Source organism: Perissodus microlepis, chromosome 7 (genome assembly GCF_051167445.1).
Source record: "Perissodus microlepis isolate ML-2025 ecotype Zambia chromosome 7, ASM5116744v1, whole genome shotgun sequence".
NCBI lineage: Eukaryota > Metazoa > Chordata > Actinopteri > Cichliformes > Cichlidae > Perissodus > Perissodus microlepis.
In genome coordinates this window covers 20,799,251-20,820,927 of record NC_140467.1, presented here as the reverse complement: position 1 = coordinate 20,820,927, position 21,677 = coordinate 20,799,251, and the positions used below count along the sequence as shown (strand labels likewise).

The window sequence follows — 21,677 nt, the reverse complement described above, 5'->3', positions numbered from 1 at the left end:
TACGGCAAACCGTAGATTTGAATAGCCTATGTTATATAAATGAAAAATAAAGTGACTGTATGACACAAAATACAAATATAAAGAAATTCATGTTTTTAAAAAGCTATACTATTAAGCGAAACTTTAAAAAGTAGAGTGTGACCGTAATGATTTTGAAGTAATTTGAAATAAAAAGTTTTTAAAAAGCTGTTAAAGACACGGTAAAAAACAACAACACCCCTCCCCCCCAAAAAAAGCAAAACAACATCAACAAAAAAACGTATTCTACAGTATTATAAATATTCTGCGAAGTATTTTATTTTATTTAACTTGCGCTCGTTAGCTGCCACCTTCTACCAACCAGGGATGCTCATGATTAATCATTTTCCTATAGTCCAGTATAAACGTTTTCACAGCCCCTCTGCTGTTCTGTGAAAGTTTGTAGAGACACCTTCAGAAACAGTAACTTGAAGTAATTATTTACTGTGTGACTTTATCACATAGTAGTGAGGAAATTGTGGCCCGCTCTCACAGCGGTTAGTCTGTTTCGGTTCACTGAGCTTTATGGTGTTTCATTCATACACAGCATTCCAGTCAAGCTGAGATCCGGACTTTGACTGGATCATTGCAGCACCTTGATCCATTCATTTTCAGACATTATCTTGTAGATTTGCTGCTGCACTTGGGACCATTGTCCTGTTGCACAACCCAGTTTTCTCCAAGCATTAACCGTTGGACACACTTGACTCACACGTTAGAGAACTTTGGTATTCTTCGGTTTGCCAAGTTGCACCTGAGCAAACCACAAGAGTTGTTGAACCAATGTCCTTTGGATAGACGAGAGCGAAGCGGAGACGTTTGGCCAAAATGCACAGATCTACATTTAGAGAAAATTAAATGCAGCATAACAAACACTTCTTATCAACTGTCAGGCACCGTGGCGGGGGGATGGTGATTTGGGCTGGGGACCTTGAAGTGACTGACCAAAACCTCCTCAGGCTGTAATGCCATGTTTTTTGTTTGTTTTGTTTTGTTTTTTTTTAGAAATCAGACCTTGGGTTGAAATTACTGGGACATTCTGTTGACTATTTTTCAGCTGTGAATAATCTTTCTCACTGGACCATAGATGTATAACCTTTGCAGGTTGATGTGCAGCAGCTCATTGCTTCTCTAAGACCATTGTCGATGCCTTTCCTTCTTCACATTGTGTTAACAAACACCTGAGTGCTCCAGACCTGCAAACAGACAAAACTTCTGCTTTTATAGAGGAGGTGACATTTTCTGCTACTTACTCTCTTTATTCCTATGGAAGTGCAAAGGCTGCACTTAGTTTTTCACACTGTGGTTGTGAAAGTATCATGCATTCACTTAAGTTTCTTTTTTTATGTACTCGGATAATTATATGAGTAATTCAGTGGTACGTGGCTTTTTGTCAGGTAAACGCATTATGTTATTTTAGATTAAATTTGGAGAAAAAAATACCTTCACTATTAGGCTATAACGTAAAAAACAATATATTGTATTCAGACCTTTTCTATCTGAACCTGAGCTTAAAAAAACAACATACCAGACATCACTCAAAACACATCAGCATGAAGACGATCACAGAGGTGAGAAGGTGTGGTGCCAACACAAAAAGCTTATGTAACTGTTTCCTCTGGAGCAAATCTTATTGGATAACTGTTGTAGAAAAGAAATACTCTGTGTTAATAAATTCTACTTTTTAAATATTAGGTTTACCCTCTCGCACACTCCATGTCTTTCTCTGCACTGATGGTGGCACTAGAGCAGTGTTTCCCAACCTTTTGGAGCCACAGCACATATTTCACATTAGAAAAATCACACCAAACAAAAATGCCACAAAAGCATATTGATAATTTTTGTTTTGAATTGGCTCGGTTTGTCCCCAGTTTGCCCTTTTCGCTTTCTTCTGACCACTACTCATGCTAGGGCCTTCATCATGGGTCAGAATTTTCTCCAGCACCCAGGTCAGATTGACTACTTTTTCAAATATTTATCTATTCTTTATAGGCACTGCGTTGTCTGACAGAATGACTATTATGTAATTTCTTTTTCCTTCTTCTGTTTTACTGGCAGTTGGCAACCAATTTAATTAGAGCAGGTAGTTGTACTGCCCTCTAGTAGAAGATAATATAGTTGTTCTGCCCATTACGCCGATTGCTTAGAGTACTAATCAGGTGAAACCAGATAATCCTCCACGGCACACCTATGTGTGGTTGGGAAAACACTGCACTACAGCCTAATAACACGTCACAGAACATAAATGACAATTCATAAATATCTGGAGTAGATGAAAGCCCTCTAGCTCAATGAATTAATATGCTTCCTTAACAACAAATGTTTATTTTAAAGATTTGTACGTTCCTCTTAGGTTCTCAAACTGTGGGACAGCTCCCACTAGTGGTGGGTGGTGGTACTGCAGGTGGGCTCTGCACAAGCGAAAAACGTCTCTTGTGATTTTATTTCAGGTTGGATCTTTGTTGGTGTTGACCGAGTGAATGATTGCGTGAGCTTCTTTTGGTTCGTGAAGTCAGGTTCAAAAGATGACTCAACTCACTCATGCTTGGCTGCAATTTTGCTTTTTTAATAAGCAGATGGATTTTCCCTCATAAAGTCTTTTTTTTTCTTCTTACAACCATAGACATGTTTATATCATTAAAAAAAAGAGGAAATGTAACACAAATCGCACCTTATACATACATACTGTGATAACTGTGTCCAGAGTGGCGCAGACAGACACAAGGCTTTTTTTTTGTTTTGTTTTTTTGCTTTTTGCTTTATAGCACAAAAAATGAGTGACTGAGTATGGCCTGTTAAAATGTCGCCATGAGTAATAGTATATAATGAACCGTACACAGGATAATATATCCTTTTATAACACCTTTTTATAACAGATTCTTTTTAAATCAATGTACATCCCAAAAGCATGATCATAAATAGTACATACACTGTGTATAAAAGAGGAACAAAACAAAAAAACAACCAAAGAAAGCAGAGCATGCCTTCCAGTGACAGGTACATTCACTTTTTCCTTTTTTTTCTTCTTTTTTCTCCACATGGACAGCTTAGACATACACAACAAACATCATTCCATCAAATATCAGCTAAAAGACATTTGACCAGAATCAGCCATGCCCTTTCAGCTCAACTCCGAAAACAGGTTTTTTTTAATGTCTAAATGGTTCAAAGTGATACTAAAAAAAAAAAAAAAAAACACACACTAAATCATCACTGAGACTTCCAGCTTTTAAAGTTCCTCCAGAGACGCGGCAAGCAAAGAGAGATCGCAGCTTTATCACGGAGACGTGATCGCTGTTTAGCTACTGAGAAGAATCTCAACATCACACGGATACTGTTTGGATACTTTATGGACAGAGACAGGAAAGAGAGGAAGAATATGCAGAAACACACGGACGGTTTGAGTTAGTTGCTACTTGTTTTTTTGTTGACAGGTTAACAGGCAGATTAAATGCTACTTATCACAGCCAGAGCCGGGAGAGAAGAGGAGCTACTGTACTGGTGAAGAAGAAGAAGAACAGGCATGGCTCAGAGGACATCGCGGACGGTTTGAGTGCATGATGAGTGCAAGTGTTTCCCCACAGGTGCAGTAAAGCTCAGACTAACCCTTGTAAGCTCACATCAGTTAGTTTTAGTGTCACACGACAGATGTAGAGCTTCTTTTTTTTTTCAGTCCTTCCATTAAGAATATTTACGGAGGAGAGGCTAAACATGCACAAAGTGGGAGCTGATAAAAATGGAAGGGATCATTCACTCGTTCACTCACTCCAACAAATAATAAAGATCGGAAAGAAAAAACAAAACGATGGCTTTCATCTGAACAAAAACTATTGACAGCAATACCAACATGTACACTATAATACAGCAATAATATATATTAAAAGAGAAAAAATTCAAGTTCTGACGCAGTAACACTGATGTTTCTGAAATGTGGGGGTGGGGGGTAATAAACGGCTGCGGGCAAAGAAAGACAGAACAAAACACACATGGCTGACTGACATCTGATACTGCAGGTCAAGTTCGCGTGACACCCGACGCTCTGCGCTACAACCGCAGGTTGGTGGCTTTTTTCTTTCATTTTTTTTTTTTAAATTCTTTTACGACTCAAGAGTGCAACCAAAGTGCTCTCTGTTCATTGTGTAATATTAAAAAAGAGAGAAACCAGCAGTAAACAGAGGAGAACCGACACAGAAACAAAAGTGGAACCTGAATTTCAGATACTTATATTTGCAAAACAGGCCATAGAGACTGATCACCGATGAGCAACCCAGCAACCCAGCAGCAGCACTGGACTGTCTCTTTATGTACACCTTTTTTCCTCCTCTTTAATATAATAATAACAATAATAATAATAATTAACATACAGCTGTAAGAGACAGTTTCTTCAAACTGAAGAAAAATTGTGATGGAGAAGCATGCAGCCTCTTGGCTGGTGTGTCCTGTGTAAACGAGAAAAGCAGACTTAGCTTGGTGCTGGTTACAGACAAGTTGGTTGTCCGCCAGTTCGGTCAGTATGGCTACATTTCTTTTGGGGGGCTTTCACCATCTGCCCGCATGCTAAAAAATAAAGACGAGGCTCTGAAAGGTTTGGCTTTGCAGGCGTGGGTGTGGTGTCCTGTGTCTCGCCACCCGTCCTTCCCTTCCTCTTCCCCCACCCCTCCCTCTCCTCTGACTGACCCCTGGGGCTCCAGCAGGGGTCAAACGGTTCAGATCAGAGGATCAGCGAACACAGTTCAACTTGTCTTTTTGCTTCTCTCCAGATTTCACATTAGTCGTCAGTCATCCTTCGGTGACCAGCAGCTGTTTTTGTCCCTCTCTGTCAGAATCTCCTTCCTGCTTTGACTGGACCAAGGGAGGAGGTAAGGCTGGGCACCAAGGAGGGGCAACAGGCGACTCTTGGCGTAAACCTTGCCCCATGACCAGCCTCATTCTGCCCTAAACTCGTCTTCCTCCCGTTCTCACTCAGCCTCCCGTGAATGGTCGGCTTCGGGGTCAAACCATGAACTCGTTGTTGCCGTACAGAACCAGCTGCTGCGGCCCCGAGCCGAAGTCCGACTCCCTCCGATGGCTTCCCGAGGGCTCACGTGGCGAGCTGCGGCTCAGCCTGAGCCTGTGGCGCGTTTTCCCGGTACTTTGGCCCCCCTCTGCCTCGGCCAAAGGGGTCCCCAGGCTGCAGGAGGTGAGTAAGGGCCCGGAGGAGGAGGAACGGAACCTGTAGTGAGGGGAAGGAGAACCAGACGCGTTGGAGGAGAGAGAGGAGGAAGGGTGATAGGAGGAGACGGTGGAAGTGGAGTCTGCTGAATCCTGGGAGTCGGGCTGGCGTCGCAGAGCTCGCCTGCTCTTCGCCTCTGACTTTCTGGATCGGATTGTGCCGCGATCTGTGAAGAAGAACACACAAAGATGGCAGTGATAAGAGAGAGTTATTATTATTATTTATTACACAAAAAGCAACTAATTTAATTACAAAATTAGGAAAATTTACTTTCATGTAGACAATTTCACATGGTTATCCTTTATTAGACATAAATAGAATATGATTAGGTGACTTTACCTGGAGCAATTAAGCCATTACCTTAACGAATATAAGGATGATGAAGGTTGAGTGAGAGTGTGAGATGGCAGCATTTATATAGGATCTTTGGATTACATCATTACCTGCAGTTAGTCACAGTAAGCAAGGAATGAAACATGAACACAAACACTGACACGCACCAGAGGGGTCAGAGGTGGCTCCCTCCGTATCCATGGTGATATTCTCTGAGCTGTCTGCTGTGCCGATGGAGGCTTCAGATTCAGGAGTTTCATCATCGGATGCTCGTGGCTCCAGGATCAACATTTCATAGGTCAGCTCCTCCCTGTTGACAGACACATTAAAGGTCATATTTTAAGTTTTGGGATATTTATTACTGTATGCAACTGACCCAAAGCCATCCACATAGAAGCACACGGCAGCTACAAGACAGAACAAAAATAAATTTTATGTTTGCTCTGAGTTTCCAGGTGACATTAGTTACCATTAGTTTTTAGGTGGTTTTAAAGCCTGCACTGTTGTCTGCCTTTAAATATGTAACATGTGTAACAGGAATGCACAACTTAAATGTAACAGTATGACCACAGAAACTGCATACTTTTCTTTCTGCAGACTCTCAATCTGCTCTGCGAGGATTCGCTCCTCCTGCTGCATCGCCAGCTCCTGCTGGTCATTGAGCACGGTCTCTGCTGCGTCCTCTACTCCTCCTCCTACGGCAGTTTCTCCATCAACCCCAGAGGGCGCTCTGGGGCTGAGAGGAGGTGAGGTCGTGTGGGTGCTGCTTTGCCAAACACGGCTTTTGCTCTGCAAGTACACACACACACATACAGAGACAGTGTGTTAGACAAGTCCAAAGTGACCAGAATGTTCAGGGAGAGACAGTGATGAAGCACACAAAGCTAAGCTGCTACAGGTGTAGGTGGATGCTCTGACCACATACTGACTAGATAGACTGACCACAGTTCACCACATCACTGCTAAAAAGAAAGACTATGAGGTCAGGTGATAATCACTACAAACAGTTACACACAATCACTTCATACACACACACACACACACACACACACACACACACAGGTTGGCATTACCTTAACTTTAGCTGTGTTAGGCTGTACATTGTAAAACAGAAACAGAAAGCAAAGAGCGATCAGTGGGGCTACAGTTAGTGAGCTGCCTTTTTTGAGAGAAGCATAAACATTCAGCAGTGATTAAAGAACAGTGACGGCAGCCGTGAAGCTGTAGAAATGCACACTACTGCCTATGGCGCAGCTCTGCTAACCTGAAATAGTTGATGTTATTAAGTTAGCCTTAATGCTTTCGTAGCAGAAAGCATATGCTTTCTATTTTCAGGGTTTATTTACAGTGCAGTTTGTTTTTGGAAATGTTAAACATTAAGTGTGAACACAGCACAAAGTCTTTTAATGTGAGATGTCTCCTATGGAACATCTGGATGTAGCTACCAATTATATATATATATATATATATATATATATATATATATATATATATATATATATATATATATATATGCTTACTATGTACTAGCCAAGATAATGGCTTATGTTGCCTCCCTCCAGACTTCACAGAACATCACTATTAATGTTTATATTAATAATTAAATCTACACAAACAACAAAGCTACAGTACATTATCTGAGAAACAATGTAGTGTTTAAATACAGTTTATACAAACAACAATGCTTGGAGAGGCTATGTAGCTCAGCTTCAAAACTACACTGCACATAAACACCGTTTTGTGTTTAAAATGCTGTGGCTTAATTGACTTAAAGGTCAGTTGTTCAACTTTTGCTTGACTGTAAAGTCAACTTTAGACTGTAGCAGCCATTGATTTAAAGCGTCAATTTGAACATTTCGTCTGCTGTTGTCGAGGCTTTTTGAAACCAGAGACCGAGGAACTAAAGACACCGTATGCTCATGTAGCTGTGAACTGCTGTGAACATAAAGCAGCCATTAGCTAAAGCAGAAACTGCTTTGCCGTCTCTTGTAGTCTAAGATGAACCCCAGGCTTTATGAAGTGTATGAAGAAAATGTTTACTGAGGTCATAAATGACTGTAGCAAAAAGGTTGTCTTTCCCCATTGATTTCTTATGGCAACCAGACGAGCTGCCCCCTGCTGGCCAATAAAAAAAAATCCTGATTTAAAATAGTTCATCAATGGCTACATCCATCTCTTTTATACAGTTTTATGATGTTGAAGTCGGCCTCTTTTGATATACTGCTAATGATGACGACGAACCAGTATATTTAAAAAGAATTGAAGCAATAACTTATATCAAGCTAATATTAAATGTAATAATACTTAATATTAATACAATAAATAAACGAGCTAATGTTTTTATTTGAGTACAGTTGTGCTTACAGACCCTCTCCACCTTCCTATACTTCTGATTATCATCAATATAATCAATAATCAGTTGCTAAACAGAAGACATACATTACATTACATACATTATTTCAAATTACAACTGAAACTGTGAGACAATGATTACCAGCAATGTTAATTATTTAATACAAACACCCGACCTGGCTGCCAGAGGCCACGTTGCTATAATAAACTATATAACAATGCCAGCTGAAAGACTTCTGGTGTTGTATGATTTGCTGCGCTGCATGTTAGCCAACCCACTGATAACAAAACAGCAACACAAACAAAGAGTCAGACACCTGACATAGAAGTAGCTTACAGGTATATGAGATGAGTGGTGTTACAGACAGCATGAGTGGACGGAATTAAGAGACTGATGGACAGGACAGGACTGGTGGTGGGCGGGTACATGTTGTGGGAGGGGCATACATACCGGGGTGGTAGTGCGGGTAATGCTCATAAACCTAACGGCAATTAGTACGGGTTTCTGGAAGGAGGGTGTGGGGGAGGAAAGGAGGAAGGACAGGTTAGGATTAAGGAGCGGTGAAGGTTATCATTTTAGTATGGATCTGGTTATTTTACAAAAGAGGTTTCCAGATTAAACTGAGCTACAGTTGGTTAGAAAGTGAAAGATCTGAAGAAATCTTCCCAACCAGAAAATACCCAGTGTAAAAAGACGCAGAGGGAGGAATTGATAGGCAACTGAACAATACTGAGGTTCGTTTAAAAAATTAATTAACAGGAAATTCCTAAGTGGGCAAACGTGAATTCATGATTCATACTAGGCTGAATTTAAGTCTTTGTAACAGCCTCAAAAGACGACTTTTCACCTTTCACTTTTCAACAAAGATGAAACTCAGACATTTCTGTTTCTCTCACCAGTTAATGTGTCTTTGCTTTTGTTTTTTGTCCTTGGTGCATTGCAGTTTTATGAGAGCAAAAACTATGTAAAAGCCCAACGAGGGTCTGCTGTGGGAAGTTGGGAACTAGGATCTGCTGTGACTGGCTGACCAGATCTGGCCCAGAAAACAACAACCATGGACGTGTGGCACTTTACACATGCTCCACCTATAAGAAAAAATCCAGGCGAGATAGCTCTAAACCTTCAAATCATTAAAAACACTCTTATTTGGAAAGTGTGGATCCATGTGGATGCTGGAGGAATTTGGTTGTCCTGTGAAGCACAAGTTAGCTCATCTTCCCGAATAATGCTTTCCAGAAAGACAGATTACACAGCAGGATGCTCCTTAGGGAGTACAATAATTTCATTCCTGGGTGAAATCATGTAATAGATGGTATACTGTATAATGTTACATACTGTATTTAGGCATGAGCTGCTTCCTGCTGAAATCTTCAATTTCTCCAATTTTGAATCTTTTGTAGCTTTTGTTGCCTAAATGAACCTCTTATCTCAGTTTCTTGCCGATTACTTGCATGAATAGTGGCTGCATCATCACCATTTACTAAAACTACGCAGTTGGAAAGTACGTCAGTCCACTAGGGTGCTTTTGAAAACTTTACACTTTTCTTCTGAGGTTATTGTTTCCCTGGTATAAATGATCTTATGTGTCCCAAAGAGACCTTTGACGTGAAGAATTAAACTCCTGTGAGGTATTATTACAGCAGAATAATTCACAAATGAATGATTCAAACAAGTGTCCATCCCCTTCAAATGCTTTTTTTTGGTCACCTTTTTGCATGTGTAAGAAAAACACAGCAAAAAGTGTTGATGACACATGTAAAGAAACACACAGGAATGAACTCCTGCCATGGCGACAACCATGCCAGCTGCTCGTGGAGCTGAAAACGGATCCATTTTGATGAGGAGTGAGAGGAAGGAGTAAATAAAAAATAAAAAACTTTCGCTCAATGACAACCTCAGCCTCTATGCTAACACCTACTGCACTTTGATCTTACCATGGACCTCCTGATGTGGGTCAGCCTGCTCTTGGCTTTGTTCTCTGCAAACTCCAGACTGCTGATGTCCTTCAGACGAGCCTTGTACTTGCTCATCTGCTCGTTGATGATCAGCTCCACACACCTGCGGACCAGAGAGCCATTTAAATTGGAAGCAAACAGAGCAGAGACGCTCTGGTACCCCATGATAGACTTGGACACACTTGGATAAGGAGATGTTTGTTTTTCTTGAAAAACCCCTTTTCAAAATGTAAGAGGCTGAAGTTTTTTTTGTTGACATCAGCCCAAAGATGCAGTTACATTTAGATGTTATTAAGCTGTAATTACAGCAGTATACCAGGTTTCTGGCATTTAATGAATAATGTTGACTGTAAAACTGCAGGGTCAGTTTGTGAACATACGCTGTGGTCTTGCTGATGTCTTGGACGCTCTGCAGTGGGTCAATGCTGTCGGGGCAGCGAAGGATGCAGGGAGCAAACACGATGGCGAGGGCGTTGGCTGACATCCTGTTTGTCTCCTCCTGCAGGGCAATCCTGTAACAGCATAATACTTTTAATCCTGATGTGCAATTCCCACTGAACACAGCTCTAATCCAGTGTGTCTGACAACTAGTGAAAATAATAATATATATCATAGGCCCTGAAACCTCTGCAGCTTCGACCTGATGCTCAAAAACATGATTCAGATCTTATTATAAAACCCTTTTTTCCAGGCACAAGCTGTTTGCCTGCTCATATTGATTCAAATCATCACTCACCTGACCAGATGGAAGATGAGGCGTTCCAGTGTGCTGAGGTGTGTCCTGCTGAGCTGGTCGATCACAGAATACACTCCGTGGATCACCTCCCGCTTGTCTGGCTGACCTGAAAAGGCAGAAAAACACCACAGAGTTCAGGCAAACGCATTTTTTCAAGCTAACTCGGTCCTGGGCTGAAAACCAGCAAACAGACGGTAAAGAGCATAAGCATGAGTTTACCCATGGCTCTCAGGAACTCCTCGTAGAGTTCAAAGGTCATTAGAGGGCTTGGCAGGTCACGGAGCCACTGTTTGAGCACACTGGCAATAACGTGGATATTGTAGTCATCCAGATTCACGCTGCTGACATCTGAAAGAGCATGATTTCAGACAAGTTAACACGGTTTCCCTTTGATCTTTGGTCCAAATGATGCAGTAGTTCATACATGTGGTTTAAAAATCATTTAATAAACGGCCACGAAAACTGGCAGGATTCAAGTTTTATTTTAGCTTTTAGTCCTCTTTAAAAATTCCTTTTTTTCCATAACAGTGCCATCTGTCTCAGCTGTACTTTGTAATTAGTGATAATTAGTCACCAACTAAACCACATTTTTATGACAGTACACATCTTCACCCATAAAACCAGCTCATTAGGATGGCGACACGTACTTTTTAGGATCTTTATTTTCTCAATTTTACTTTCAGACTTGTTTCACACTTTTAAACGCCCCGGCAGGAATCCTGTAATATGTATTTGGAATGTGTGTTTCATTGATCTGTGAGTCAGCCTCACCCGTGTCCAGCCCCTGTCGGAGTTCTTTGATCTTATTGGTGGAGCCCGACTTCCTGTAGATGCCCTCTGTGTAGAGGCCGTGCATCTCGATGTAGTTGATGAGCTTCTCCACCAGCTGGGGTACGGTGCGCTCCTCGCTGGTCAGACGCGACAACTCCACGCCGAACTGCCGTGACGACAGCTCCGGGTCGTACTTGTTTGCAAACGTAAATAATGCTGCACATTAAACTGAACCACTGGCAGGCTGCACAGACCAGTGACCGTTACAGCTCGATGATGAAGGATGACGTAAACGTAAACTCCCATCTGCATTATACAGTAATATCTACCTAAAGCTGGTAAACATCTGTGTGTACTGATGACGCACGGGACTTTTTATTTATTATGAATTCCTTTCTTTCAGGGCTAAAATTCCTTTTTGTAGGATTAATGGAGAAAAATCTGATACAAACTCCTTTAGTCATACTGTCACACATTCAGACGACATCAAACCACAAAATAAAACCACAAAATAAACCAAAAGGGCAAAATGTGATTATTTTAGCTAATGATTATACTGCGCTGTGATTTCTGTTGTTGGCTACATATTTTGAACGGCGGAGAGAACCCGTGTCATCTTAAAACAAGTGTCACATAAAAAAAAGGAACTCCACCTACCTTCTTGCTGCACTTTGTGGTCATTTTGGAACAGCACTTCCTGTGGCAGGCGTAGCGACACACTGTAGACAAAACAAACGACAATCAGAAGGGAGGCATTTCTACAAACTCCTCACAGTCACGACAGCAGCAGTCGGTGCTGTAGACATTTACCACCTCAAAGGCTAGGGCAAGCGTGGAGGCGGCAGAGAGCCGGGATGGGATGTCTGCTCTCAGAGAGTGCAGATGGAGCTCTGTAACTAGATCGAAGACGGACTCGTGAAAGGAGAGGGGGGTTTAATCGAATTCTGCAGACACTCAGGCACGCAGGGAAAGTGTGTTAGTTTTATGTGTATGTGTGTGTGTGTAAGGACTGCCATGTGAGTGGAAAGAAAAACTACACAGTTTTGAGTGTGAGTGGTGTGGTAAGTGAGTTAGGAGAACATTAGGATCTGCTGCTGGTGTGTATTTTTATATTTGTGTGTGTGTGTGTGTGTGTGTGTGTGTGTGTGAGTGAGAGAGAGAGAAAGATCCTGGGCAGACAGCTTAATGCTTGATTTTAAACTGACCAGCAGACAGCTGACAGTTACTGACAGAAAAACTAAAGCAACAGTACTGAAAAGTGTCACCTCACTATGATTTTGCATTAAGATAACAGATGTTATGCACATAGCTCTTATCCCTGCAGTTTTAAAGACAAAAGTGCCTGCTGCACCTGTTTATATTTCACTTTAAGACCAGAAACATTGTGCAGTGGTTAGCACTGTTGCCTCCAAGCAAGCAGGTCCTGTGTTCAAATCTACCCACTCACTATCCACTATGTCCTGCTTTCTCCATGAGTCTGCATGAGCTCTCCCTGGATTTCCTTCAACAGTCCAAAGACACACGTGTCAGGTTAGTTGGTGATGCTAAATATGCCATATGTGTGAATGGCTGTCTGCCTCTGCTTTAGCCCTGCAATAAACTGGCGACCTGTCTAGGGTGTACCCCGCTCTCTACTGGAGCTGCTGCTCCTTCACAATGAGGTGTTTGGGTATCTGATAAGGATGACTCCTGCGCACTGGGAGAACAATCAGGGTAGACACAGGACATGCTCTCGGCCAGCTCAAGTACGTCTTAGCATTCCCCGAGAAGAGCTGGAGAAGGTGGATGGGTGGAAGGAGGCCTGGGTACCTCTTCTTAGACTGATGCCCCTGCAACCTTTACCCAGATAAGCATCACAAAAAAGGTGGATGGATGTGTATATGGGTGGATGGACTGTAGATCATTTAGATGTGATGTTTTATCTCCTCGAAGCCACCTAACAAACTGAGAATTCAACAGTCTTGTGAGCCACACATTGTGACATTGCTCTAATAAACATAAGGCTCTAATAAGGATAATTTGGCACTGACACATGGCAACACTTCCTTCGTTATTTTGTTCAGTGTTGTGTTCGTAGTCTGGTCTTCATTTTTCTTTTTGGAAGCTAAAACACTGTACCCCCACCATGCTGAAGGGTGTCTGGTTAGTTAACCTTTTTTCCCCAATGACAACCACAAAGTAGTTTTGGAAGCTGGAACAAAAAGTCCTGCAGCACCTCCTGTGCCCTCCACATGAGGGCGGACCCAAGGAGCTTTTTTTAACTAAGCTTAGCTGAGCCACAGAGGCTCGCTCTCGAGTCCCTACCCCAGGCCTGTCTCCAGGGTGGTATCCCGGTGACCTGTCCTGGGCAGGGTAAACTGGAGCTTTGACTTCAGTTCCTAAATGTGTGTTTTGGACAGATGTGTTCTGTGTGTAGTGCTTACGTTTGCAGACACAGGCTCGATCCATCATCCAGATGAGGGAGGAGCAGTACTCGCAGTAGGTGGGGATGCTGTACTGAGTGGACTTGAAAATGTGGCCGTTGTGTTCCTCCACCTGCAGGGGGCAGCAGACCTGCCAGTCAGCTCAGTTGACATATGAAGCAGAAACTGCATATAAAAGATGTCTGTATCTACCACACAAGTTTGTGAAGCCCTGTTTTAAATCTTTGCAGAACTGACTGCAATATCTGCTTTTTATGATTGATGGTATGAAAGTTATTTTTTCTTTCAAACTACCAAACTCACAATATCAGTTTCCTTCTTCCTTGACTTCTTGCGTTCTCGTTTTGGAGCCTGAAAAGAAGCAAACATGACAAAATTTGTTTTCTCTGTATTTCTTAACAGTAATGCATTAAGATTAGCAATTTATGATGTTATATCCTATGAAAGAATTTCTCTGTTATCATTTAATGAATTCATCCAGATGTTACTGGTCTTACCCTGCCGATGGTTCCCTCCATGGGCTTATACTCCGTCATGAATTCATCCAGGAACACCTTGAACGTGTTGACCCACACCTTCACAGGTGACTCGCTCCAGTCTCTCTGCTCCATACGCATCGTCTTCTCCAGGATGTGCTCAAACAATGCGTACAGATCCTTGTAACGGATGCTTTTACCATCATCCATCTGGTGGCGAGGAAAAAAGAAAGGAAAGGACGCAGAAAACATAAATCTAGTTTAAGTGGCAGCATCTCTGTTTTTAAAATCTTCCTGGTCGTGTGACAGCAACGACAGAGAAAAAGAGGGTGTCAGACTCACAGCGAGGGCAGTGGAGTACGAGTTGAAGATGTTGATCCTGAATTCCTTCAGCGCTTTCTTAAAAACAACATCCACCATGGTGTCCTTTTTACCATCTTCAGAATCAAGATCGGCAATCTGAGGGAGCGAAGCACAGCAAAATAACCTATATGGATCAATATGTGAATCGGATTTTGGGGTGAACTGTTCCTTTAATTCTGTTTGATGTTTAATTTACACAGACAACCACATACGACACGCTGCATGAGAATTTAAACGTTACGTACCACAAGGTAATCCTTACAACTCTATGAACAGCGAAAACACACAAACACTGCTCTTTGTGTGAGTCAGTGAGGCGTGTGCGGCCCTTGCCCTCTCACCTTCTTCATGAGGAAGTCGTTCATGCTGCGATAGTCGTGGGCCGAGGTGAGGATGTGCAGCGCGTCATTCTGCCACTGGGCGGGTTCCAGAGCGATGCTGCTGATCTTCACGCTGCGACGTCTCTTCATTTTGGGAGACGGCTCCTTGTTCTCCTTACTGTCTCTGACCCCCCGAGATGAAGCCGCCTCCAAATCTGGACTGTGAGGAGGAGACGGGCCTTCTGCTACACAAAGACACCAAAGCTTTAGGTTTAGTTCATCTAGGAATAAAATAAAGGATTTTTTTTGTTTTGTTTTCCATTAAAAACGACTATTCCTTATGCTATACTGTGCACTTCTACTCTTCACAAATTTATTACACCATGTCTAAAATTTACTGCCAGAACAAATTCATGCTTGCAGCTCTGATCCTGTTTTTATTCACTTGTGTTTGTGTGTACCGCACACAGGTGTGACCAGGATATTCTGGAAGTAGAGCTCCTCTTTTTCAACATTTAACACAGCTGCTATTTATAGATCGCTCCTGTTCACTTATGCCTGGTGATCTGTGTCAGAGGCCCATCTCTCTCTGCAGTCTTCTCTCATCAGATGGCAGATGGCCGCCCCTCCCCGAGCCTGGTTCAGATAGAGGTTTCTTCCTGTTAAAAGGAAGTTTTTCCTTCCCACTGTCGCCAAGTGCTTGCTCACAGCGGCATCTGATTGTTGGGGTTTTCTCTGTATTATTGTTGGGTCTTTATCTTACAACAGAAAGCACCTTGAGGTGACTTTTGTTAATGTGATTGTAACTGACTAAAAACGAGTGTGCTCCTGGTTGCTCTGCCTTTAAGCTTTGAAACTCTTGAACTGCTGCGACACAGCTCTCTCATCACCAGCAATGATCCTTCATATTAGACCTGCTGTTCTCTGCATATCCACAAAGTCCATGAAGAAATCACAAAGCAAGAGGAAGATCCAGAAAGCGATCTAGAAACAGCAGCAATGCTGAGGCTGTCCAGAGCTAATCAGGTGACGTATTTCATTTTTATTTACAGTTCAGAGATAATTATGAGCACATCTAGCGTTTGCGTGCTTATAAATCTGCTCAGAGGCTGTATGTGGCATGCTGAATAGCTTTTATTTTTACCATGTGTTTCTCCAACTTCACTCATGCTGGCCTGCTTCTCCCTTGACAGTTTTTTCTCACTGTGTTTTGTTTTACTCCAGAATCGCATCTTCCCTCTCATCCTGCTGAAAAAACGAAACAAAACAAAATAAAACAACTTCAATATCTAGCATAAAAAGTAAGATGTGACAAGAGAAAGTTGAGGAAGATCTACCTTCCATCTTGACTGGAGGTTTTCCTGAGGATCTCCATCTTACCCAAGTCCCCTGATGACATGGTCTTATGGATTTTCTTCTGGTCTTTGTGAGACGACTGGAGAGAAGAGAAAGATACAGTGAGTGAGAAAGACCACAAAACATATTTATAATCTGTCAGCTGATACGACTGTGACATGTTTTGATTAAGAATTCTGCAGATTTTTATGGTTTTAGCAGTTTATTTGCAAAACTACAACTACTAAATTACTTCTTCGAATAAATAAATGATCACATTAACTTAATGTGAAGAAACTGAAAAAATCGGCACCATAAACATGCACAGGCCTGATAATGAGAGTGTGTGATAGGCAAACAGAAGTCATATGTGTTAGACTGTGTAGGAAAATCTCATTGTTAGTGAGAAGTTACTCTGGTCGAGCTTTTACTGGCTCCAGCATGCAGGAGCAGTGCCGTGCAGTGCAATACGAGATGTTTTGTTTCAAGGACGGGTCAAGTTTGGGAGGTCAGAATATGAGAGAACAACGTCTTTGACCACATCACACGAGTCAAACGAGTTTGCGCTGGGACAGTCTGCGTTCAGTGCTGTAAAAGAAGAATATCTAAATAAACTCATTCTGAGTTTTAGCATTTTATTTTTCCTTCATGACAGATGCAAAACTGTGAGCAGTTTGGTCTAAGAGGATTTGTAATTTAACATGGTGAGGGGGACAACCACAGGTAGATAAGCTGAGGCTTCACCTATCATGTTGAATTTTCATTCACAGATACCACTGAGCTGTTTTTTACATCTTCTATTATTGTGAACCTATTGTGCTCAGTTTTAGCTCCACACTGTTACACATACCGTTTTCTCTAGCCAAGCTCCATTCTGTAGTCTTGCCCTTGCTGTAGGTCATTAGTTCAGTATTTGACCTACGCATCTTTCTTTTGATTGGCTGACTCTCACAGACAAAAGGTTTAAATGGCAGGTGGGTGTGGCTTCTGTGCTGAGATGACCATATTAGAAATGATATTATCCTCAGTAATACGTCTGAGATGGAGGGTTTAGAGCAGTCTGAAGCTCAGGCTTTAGGCTTGCAGGGATTACTTGATCTGTGGACATGTTTAATATGAGCTTCCTCCATTGTTTCATTACATATTCAGGGCTGGAGCTACACACTGACTCAAATAGCTGCTTGTTAAAACCACAGTGTGCTTCCATCACGTCACAAAGCAGAAATTCTCTCTTTAACATCAAAGTGAGTTCACTGCACTCAAACGACTTCCACAGTCACCAGATCTCAATCCAACAGAGCACATCTGGAATGTGGTGCGACGGCATATTAGCATCATGAATATGCAGCACATTTATGCGTGACACTATCATGTCAAGATGGATCAAAATCTCCAGGAAGTGTTTCTAGCACCATACTGAATCTGTGCCACGATGAATTCATCAGTTTAGAAGGCAAGGTAACTAATGACCAATGAGTATATATCACAGGAAATATAGGAAAGCATAATAGGTTCAGGTTACGAATAATTAGGAGCTTTCAAAACTTGATGACTTTGCACTTCACTCTGTAAATCTGTAAATTTTTGTATCTAATGAAACAATACAAGCGAAGTGACCCTGTTGCATTTGAACCTGTCTGAATAATTTAAGGATGATGACATTTTTGCAAAGCACATATTAACTGAATTAAACTAGCTGATAGAGCGAAGTGAAAAAAGGTAGTGTGGTCTAGAAGCTTGGACTTAGTTTCAAACTAGCAGCCACCAAAGCAGTGTGCAAGGCCATTCACGGCACCAAGTGACCTTTATCAGCACTGAGGAAAAACACAAACAGCGCTGCCATAATTAGCAGAGAAACATGTGTTTGGTCTGACAACATTGAAAAACTGAAAGTGGGGTTAGCAGTGTTAAAAGGCTCGTCCCCCTGTCGTGTGGCCAGATGCACATGAGAAGGTAGAGAGGGGGACCGAAGTGGACAGGTTACTCGCACGGAGGTCAGGTGACCGCCGCAGACCCGGTATTTTACCATCTCGGAGTCACTGTGACAGTCAGCGTCGGGGTGGGAGTGTGGGGGAGACAGAGAGGGGGGCAGCGTGCAGGAGTGGGCGGGGATGTAGTATTCATCATCGTCATCCGACTGGGTCGCCCCCTCTGAGTTACAGCGAGTCAGGAAGTCGGAGCGCGTCCGGGACATTCGGGCTTTCTTTTTGGGGCCGGGGCGGCCCACCTGCTTCCAGGCAACCATAAGAATATATCAGCTATGTGTGTATGTGTGTGTTTGTTGGCGTGCTTGTATTTACTTGTTTTGTGTCTTAAACTTGACTCAAAGTAAATAAAAATCTCAATCTTGAGTCTGAACTGAATAAGTAAAGATAACAATAATTACGATGTGCAAATGAAATTAAAGTGATGTGTAGAAGCTGCGGGCTCCTACCTCTCTGCTTCTGGATCCAGCAGACTTGGAATCATCTCTGAACATGGCGAGAGATCGTTCCTGGTTCACCAAATCCTTATCGGACCTGCATCAAATCACCACAGTTTAAAAGGTTCTACTTTGAGTTAACTGGTCTCTTTAAAAAGTGCTAATGAAGTCGACTTTTTTTTGTAATGAAGGAAAACTGGTGATACAGATTTGGGGAAATGAATCATTAGCCTTTAAACAGCACTGCAGGCTTTCAGCTGTTCATATTGCACTTTCAAAATAAAATTACTCGGATTAAGTGAGTTGACTTTTTGGCATCTTCTTTAAGCAATTCTTCTTAAGCATCTTCTTTTGGCCAAAGTGGCCATTTTCATGGCCATCACAATATTTAAGGGTTATGTTCACCAGCTCCAAGGCATGAAACTGTGCACCTATCTGGCCCAGGTTGTTCTATTGACACCATATGAAGACCTAGCTTAACACAACTGTGCAAATATCCACTGGGACTATTCACTCTACACGCCTCCTGCTTGTCCTGGCTAACTCAAAAAGATTCTCCCTTCCAGCAGATAAAGACCCCTCCACCCCCTCCATGGAATAGACCACGAGGTAAACAGTTTGCTTTGAGGAGTTTTCTTCCATTAAATCGAAACAGAAGAGGCACTGCAGGTGTGTTCATGGCGTTCCATTTAAATAGCTTCAGTGTACTCTGGAGAGGCAAATATACGCCTCGGCCCTGCTAAACAAACACAAAAGCACAGTTTACTTACTTGGAGAACGGCAGCTTGCGCCTGGGTGGGGAGAACACAGTACTAGAGGGTTTCTCCACCATGTTCACAATCACAGTCTGGGCGTTGCTCTTCTTCTGGGCCTTTGGAGGTTTGGTGTCCAGGACCGGGCTGGGGGCCTCCTTTGCTGACCTAGTCGTCTTCCTCTCCTGCAGAGTGGGGAGTACGGCAGGAACGCTGCATGTGGGCTTCAGGGCTATTTTGATGTCCATCTCTGCGGAACAAATCCCTGGACCTTCCTGACTCTCTCCACGAGTGAAGGGAGCCTTTGAAGACTTACCGACCCCAAATATGTCTCTCTTGGCTTGGGTGGAAACGCCGTGAGGCTGCTCCCTGTCTGATGCTATCTCAAGGCCTGCAATAGGGGTCGTTTGGGCATTGGGTGCTCCTGTTTGAGAAGCTCTTTCTAGAGTTTGGGCTGCCAGCAGCTCTCCCTCTTCCAAAGGACTCTCTTTCTGCATACTGATCAACACCACTACAGGCCTTCGAGACGTGGACTCCCTTCTTTCTCTGTAAGAACTGCTGGGGCTTTCAGATTTTGGTTCATGAGCTGGACTTTGGTCAGAAGCAATATAAAAAGTTGCCCTCGGGGCCTCCACTTTGTTTGGCAACTCAGTCACAGGCTTTTCATTATAGTTGGAATCTCTCAGCCCCTGCTGAAGTTGAATATCCAGCGTCTTGGGCTGTTCCTGAAGTACACTGAGCTGAGAACTATATCCTCCAGAGCCTTCAGTTTCCATGTCTTCCACACTGAGAACTTCAAAACTTCCATGACTAGCCGGGGACCCTTGGGGTGAATGTCTGTGATGCTCATCCTGTTGAGAGCTGCTGCTGCTGTTTGGGACCGGGTCTTCTGACAGCGAACCCCCCAAGCTGGTACTTCGGACTTTAAGAAGCTCCAAGCTGAACTGTGCCTGCTCCAGCTCTCTCATTCGTCTGCTTTCTCGTTTCGACCGGTTCTTATGGCTGCTCTCGTCTGTGCTCCTGCTTCGCTCCAAGTCATCTTCTTTTTCCATCTCTGCTCCATAAAGTGAAACAGACTTAGAGTCTTCGGAGAGCTCTGCAGAGATGTCCTGGCCATAACTCTCCAGTCCGGATGAGGCGGGCTCTCTTCTTCCTGCCTCCATCGCTGCTGACAGACTTGTTTGTTCACCAAGTCTCTCGTGCTGCTCCTTGAAGTCTCTAAACCTGGAAACAGTAATAGTGAGAAAACAGAAGCCTATTATCCACATAGGCACCACCATGATTTTACTTCCTGTGCCAAAAACTTAACACTGTGCCTCAGTGTTTTGGGTTTCTACACATTTTCACATGAAACACCACTTGGTGGCAGCAGATACAACTGTGAATCCTAGACTGTGCATACAGTCTGTGCATACAGACAGATAGCGCAGGTGTCCCTTTGGATTGTTTGAAGTGTGTTCGAGTTCAACACTGTTTTGTTTTTTTTAAACCAGCAATAAGGTCTCCAAATTAGCCCTAGTTAGAATTCCTGTGTAAATCTCATTGGCTGCATTTTGTTTAAATGCAACAATGTTAATGCGTCAGTGCATCAGTCCAACTATACAAATAAACACGCTGTATTTAAAAGACACTAATCAGTTGATTCAAACTACCTACAAGCTCAACTCCTTCACTCACCTGAGTCGAGCGAGGTATCCTCTGCTCCTCGCCTGTAACTGTATCACCGCTGCGTGCGTTCTGCGGTAACGCCTCCTCTCCCTGGATCCCTTCCAGGCTGTCTGAATTGTAGTAGCTGCCAGAGCCCTCCGATGGCAGCAGTTTTTCCAGCTCCTCTGTATGACGATCGCTGAATCCCGCCAGTGCAGGAACTTTCTCCTCTCTCTGTAACCCCTCCAAGCCGCCTGCAGACACAACGCTGCTCCCTCCTCAACGCTCAGGTCAATGGTGGACTGCCTGAAGAGGCAGAAACGCCACCATCGCTGAAAGAGAAAGAAAAGCACGGTGAGACAAAATAGATGTGAGGAAAAAAAGTCGGGCTGGGGATCCTTGAATATGTTGAGCTAAGCTTTGAATATTTTTTTAAAAGAAAAAGATGCTCATCCCCCGTTGGGACCACCTAAAAATATGTGCATTTCTGTGAGGCTAAACTGACACAGATTAGGGAAGAGATGTATGAAATTTGACGCCTGTTATTCATTCAGTATGTCA

At 42.8% G+C, this 21,677-nt stretch overlaps 1 protein-coding gene across 12 annotated transcripts in view; it reads right to left on the bottom strand.

Annotated features, from left to right (window-relative positions):
* Positions 1 to 2,563: 2,563 nt before the first annotated feature.
* The window catches only part of LOC146383002 (unconventional myosin-IXAa-like), a 151,964-nt gene continuing 132,850 nt past the window's right edge, over positions 2,564 to 21,677 (bottom strand). For 4 of the 12 annotated variants that reach the window (XM_084934062.1, XM_084934063.1, XM_084934068.1 and 1 more), the window contains 21 exons: positions 21,147 to 21,448; positions 19,488 to 20,693; positions 18,730 to 18,814; positions 16,298 to 16,395; positions 16,105 to 16,208; positions 14,982 to 15,205; positions 14,620 to 14,736; positions 14,299 to 14,487; positions 14,105 to 14,152; positions 13,802 to 13,913; positions 12,036 to 12,097; positions 11,379 to 11,571; positions 10,827 to 10,955; positions 10,608 to 10,713; positions 10,252 to 10,383; positions 9,851 to 9,974; positions 8,367 to 8,420; positions 6,637 to 6,657; positions 6,147 to 6,352; positions 5,731 to 5,873; positions 2,564 to 5,396 (listed from right to left, as the gene is read on the bottom strand). In XM_084934062.1, coding sequence (XP_084790188.1) covers positions 5,011 to 5,396; positions 5,731 to 5,873; positions 6,147 to 6,352; positions 6,637 to 6,657; positions 8,367 to 8,420; positions 9,851 to 9,974; positions 10,252 to 10,383; positions 10,608 to 10,713; positions 10,827 to 10,955; positions 11,379 to 11,571; positions 12,036 to 12,097; positions 13,802 to 13,913; positions 14,105 to 14,152; positions 14,299 to 14,487; positions 14,620 to 14,736; positions 14,982 to 15,205; positions 16,105 to 16,208; positions 16,298 to 16,395; positions 18,730 to 18,814; positions 19,488 to 20,693; positions 21,147 to 21,448 — 4,041 coding nt within the window. In that variant the 3' untranslated portion in view covers positions 2,564 to 5,010. Of the gene's footprint in view, positions 5,397 to 5,730; positions 5,874 to 6,146; positions 6,353 to 6,636; positions 6,658 to 8,366; positions 8,421 to 9,850; positions 9,975 to 10,251; positions 10,384 to 10,607; positions 10,714 to 10,826; positions 10,956 to 11,378; positions 11,572 to 12,035; positions 12,098 to 13,801; positions 13,914 to 14,104; positions 14,153 to 14,298; positions 14,488 to 14,619; positions 14,737 to 14,981; positions 15,206 to 16,104; positions 16,209 to 16,297; positions 16,396 to 18,321; positions 18,526 to 18,729; positions 18,815 to 19,487; positions 20,694 to 21,146; positions 21,449 to 21,677 lie in introns of all 12 variants that reach the window. The other 8 variants (XM_084934066.1, XM_084934073.1, XM_084934071.1 and 5 more) reach the window with 6 other exon arrangements.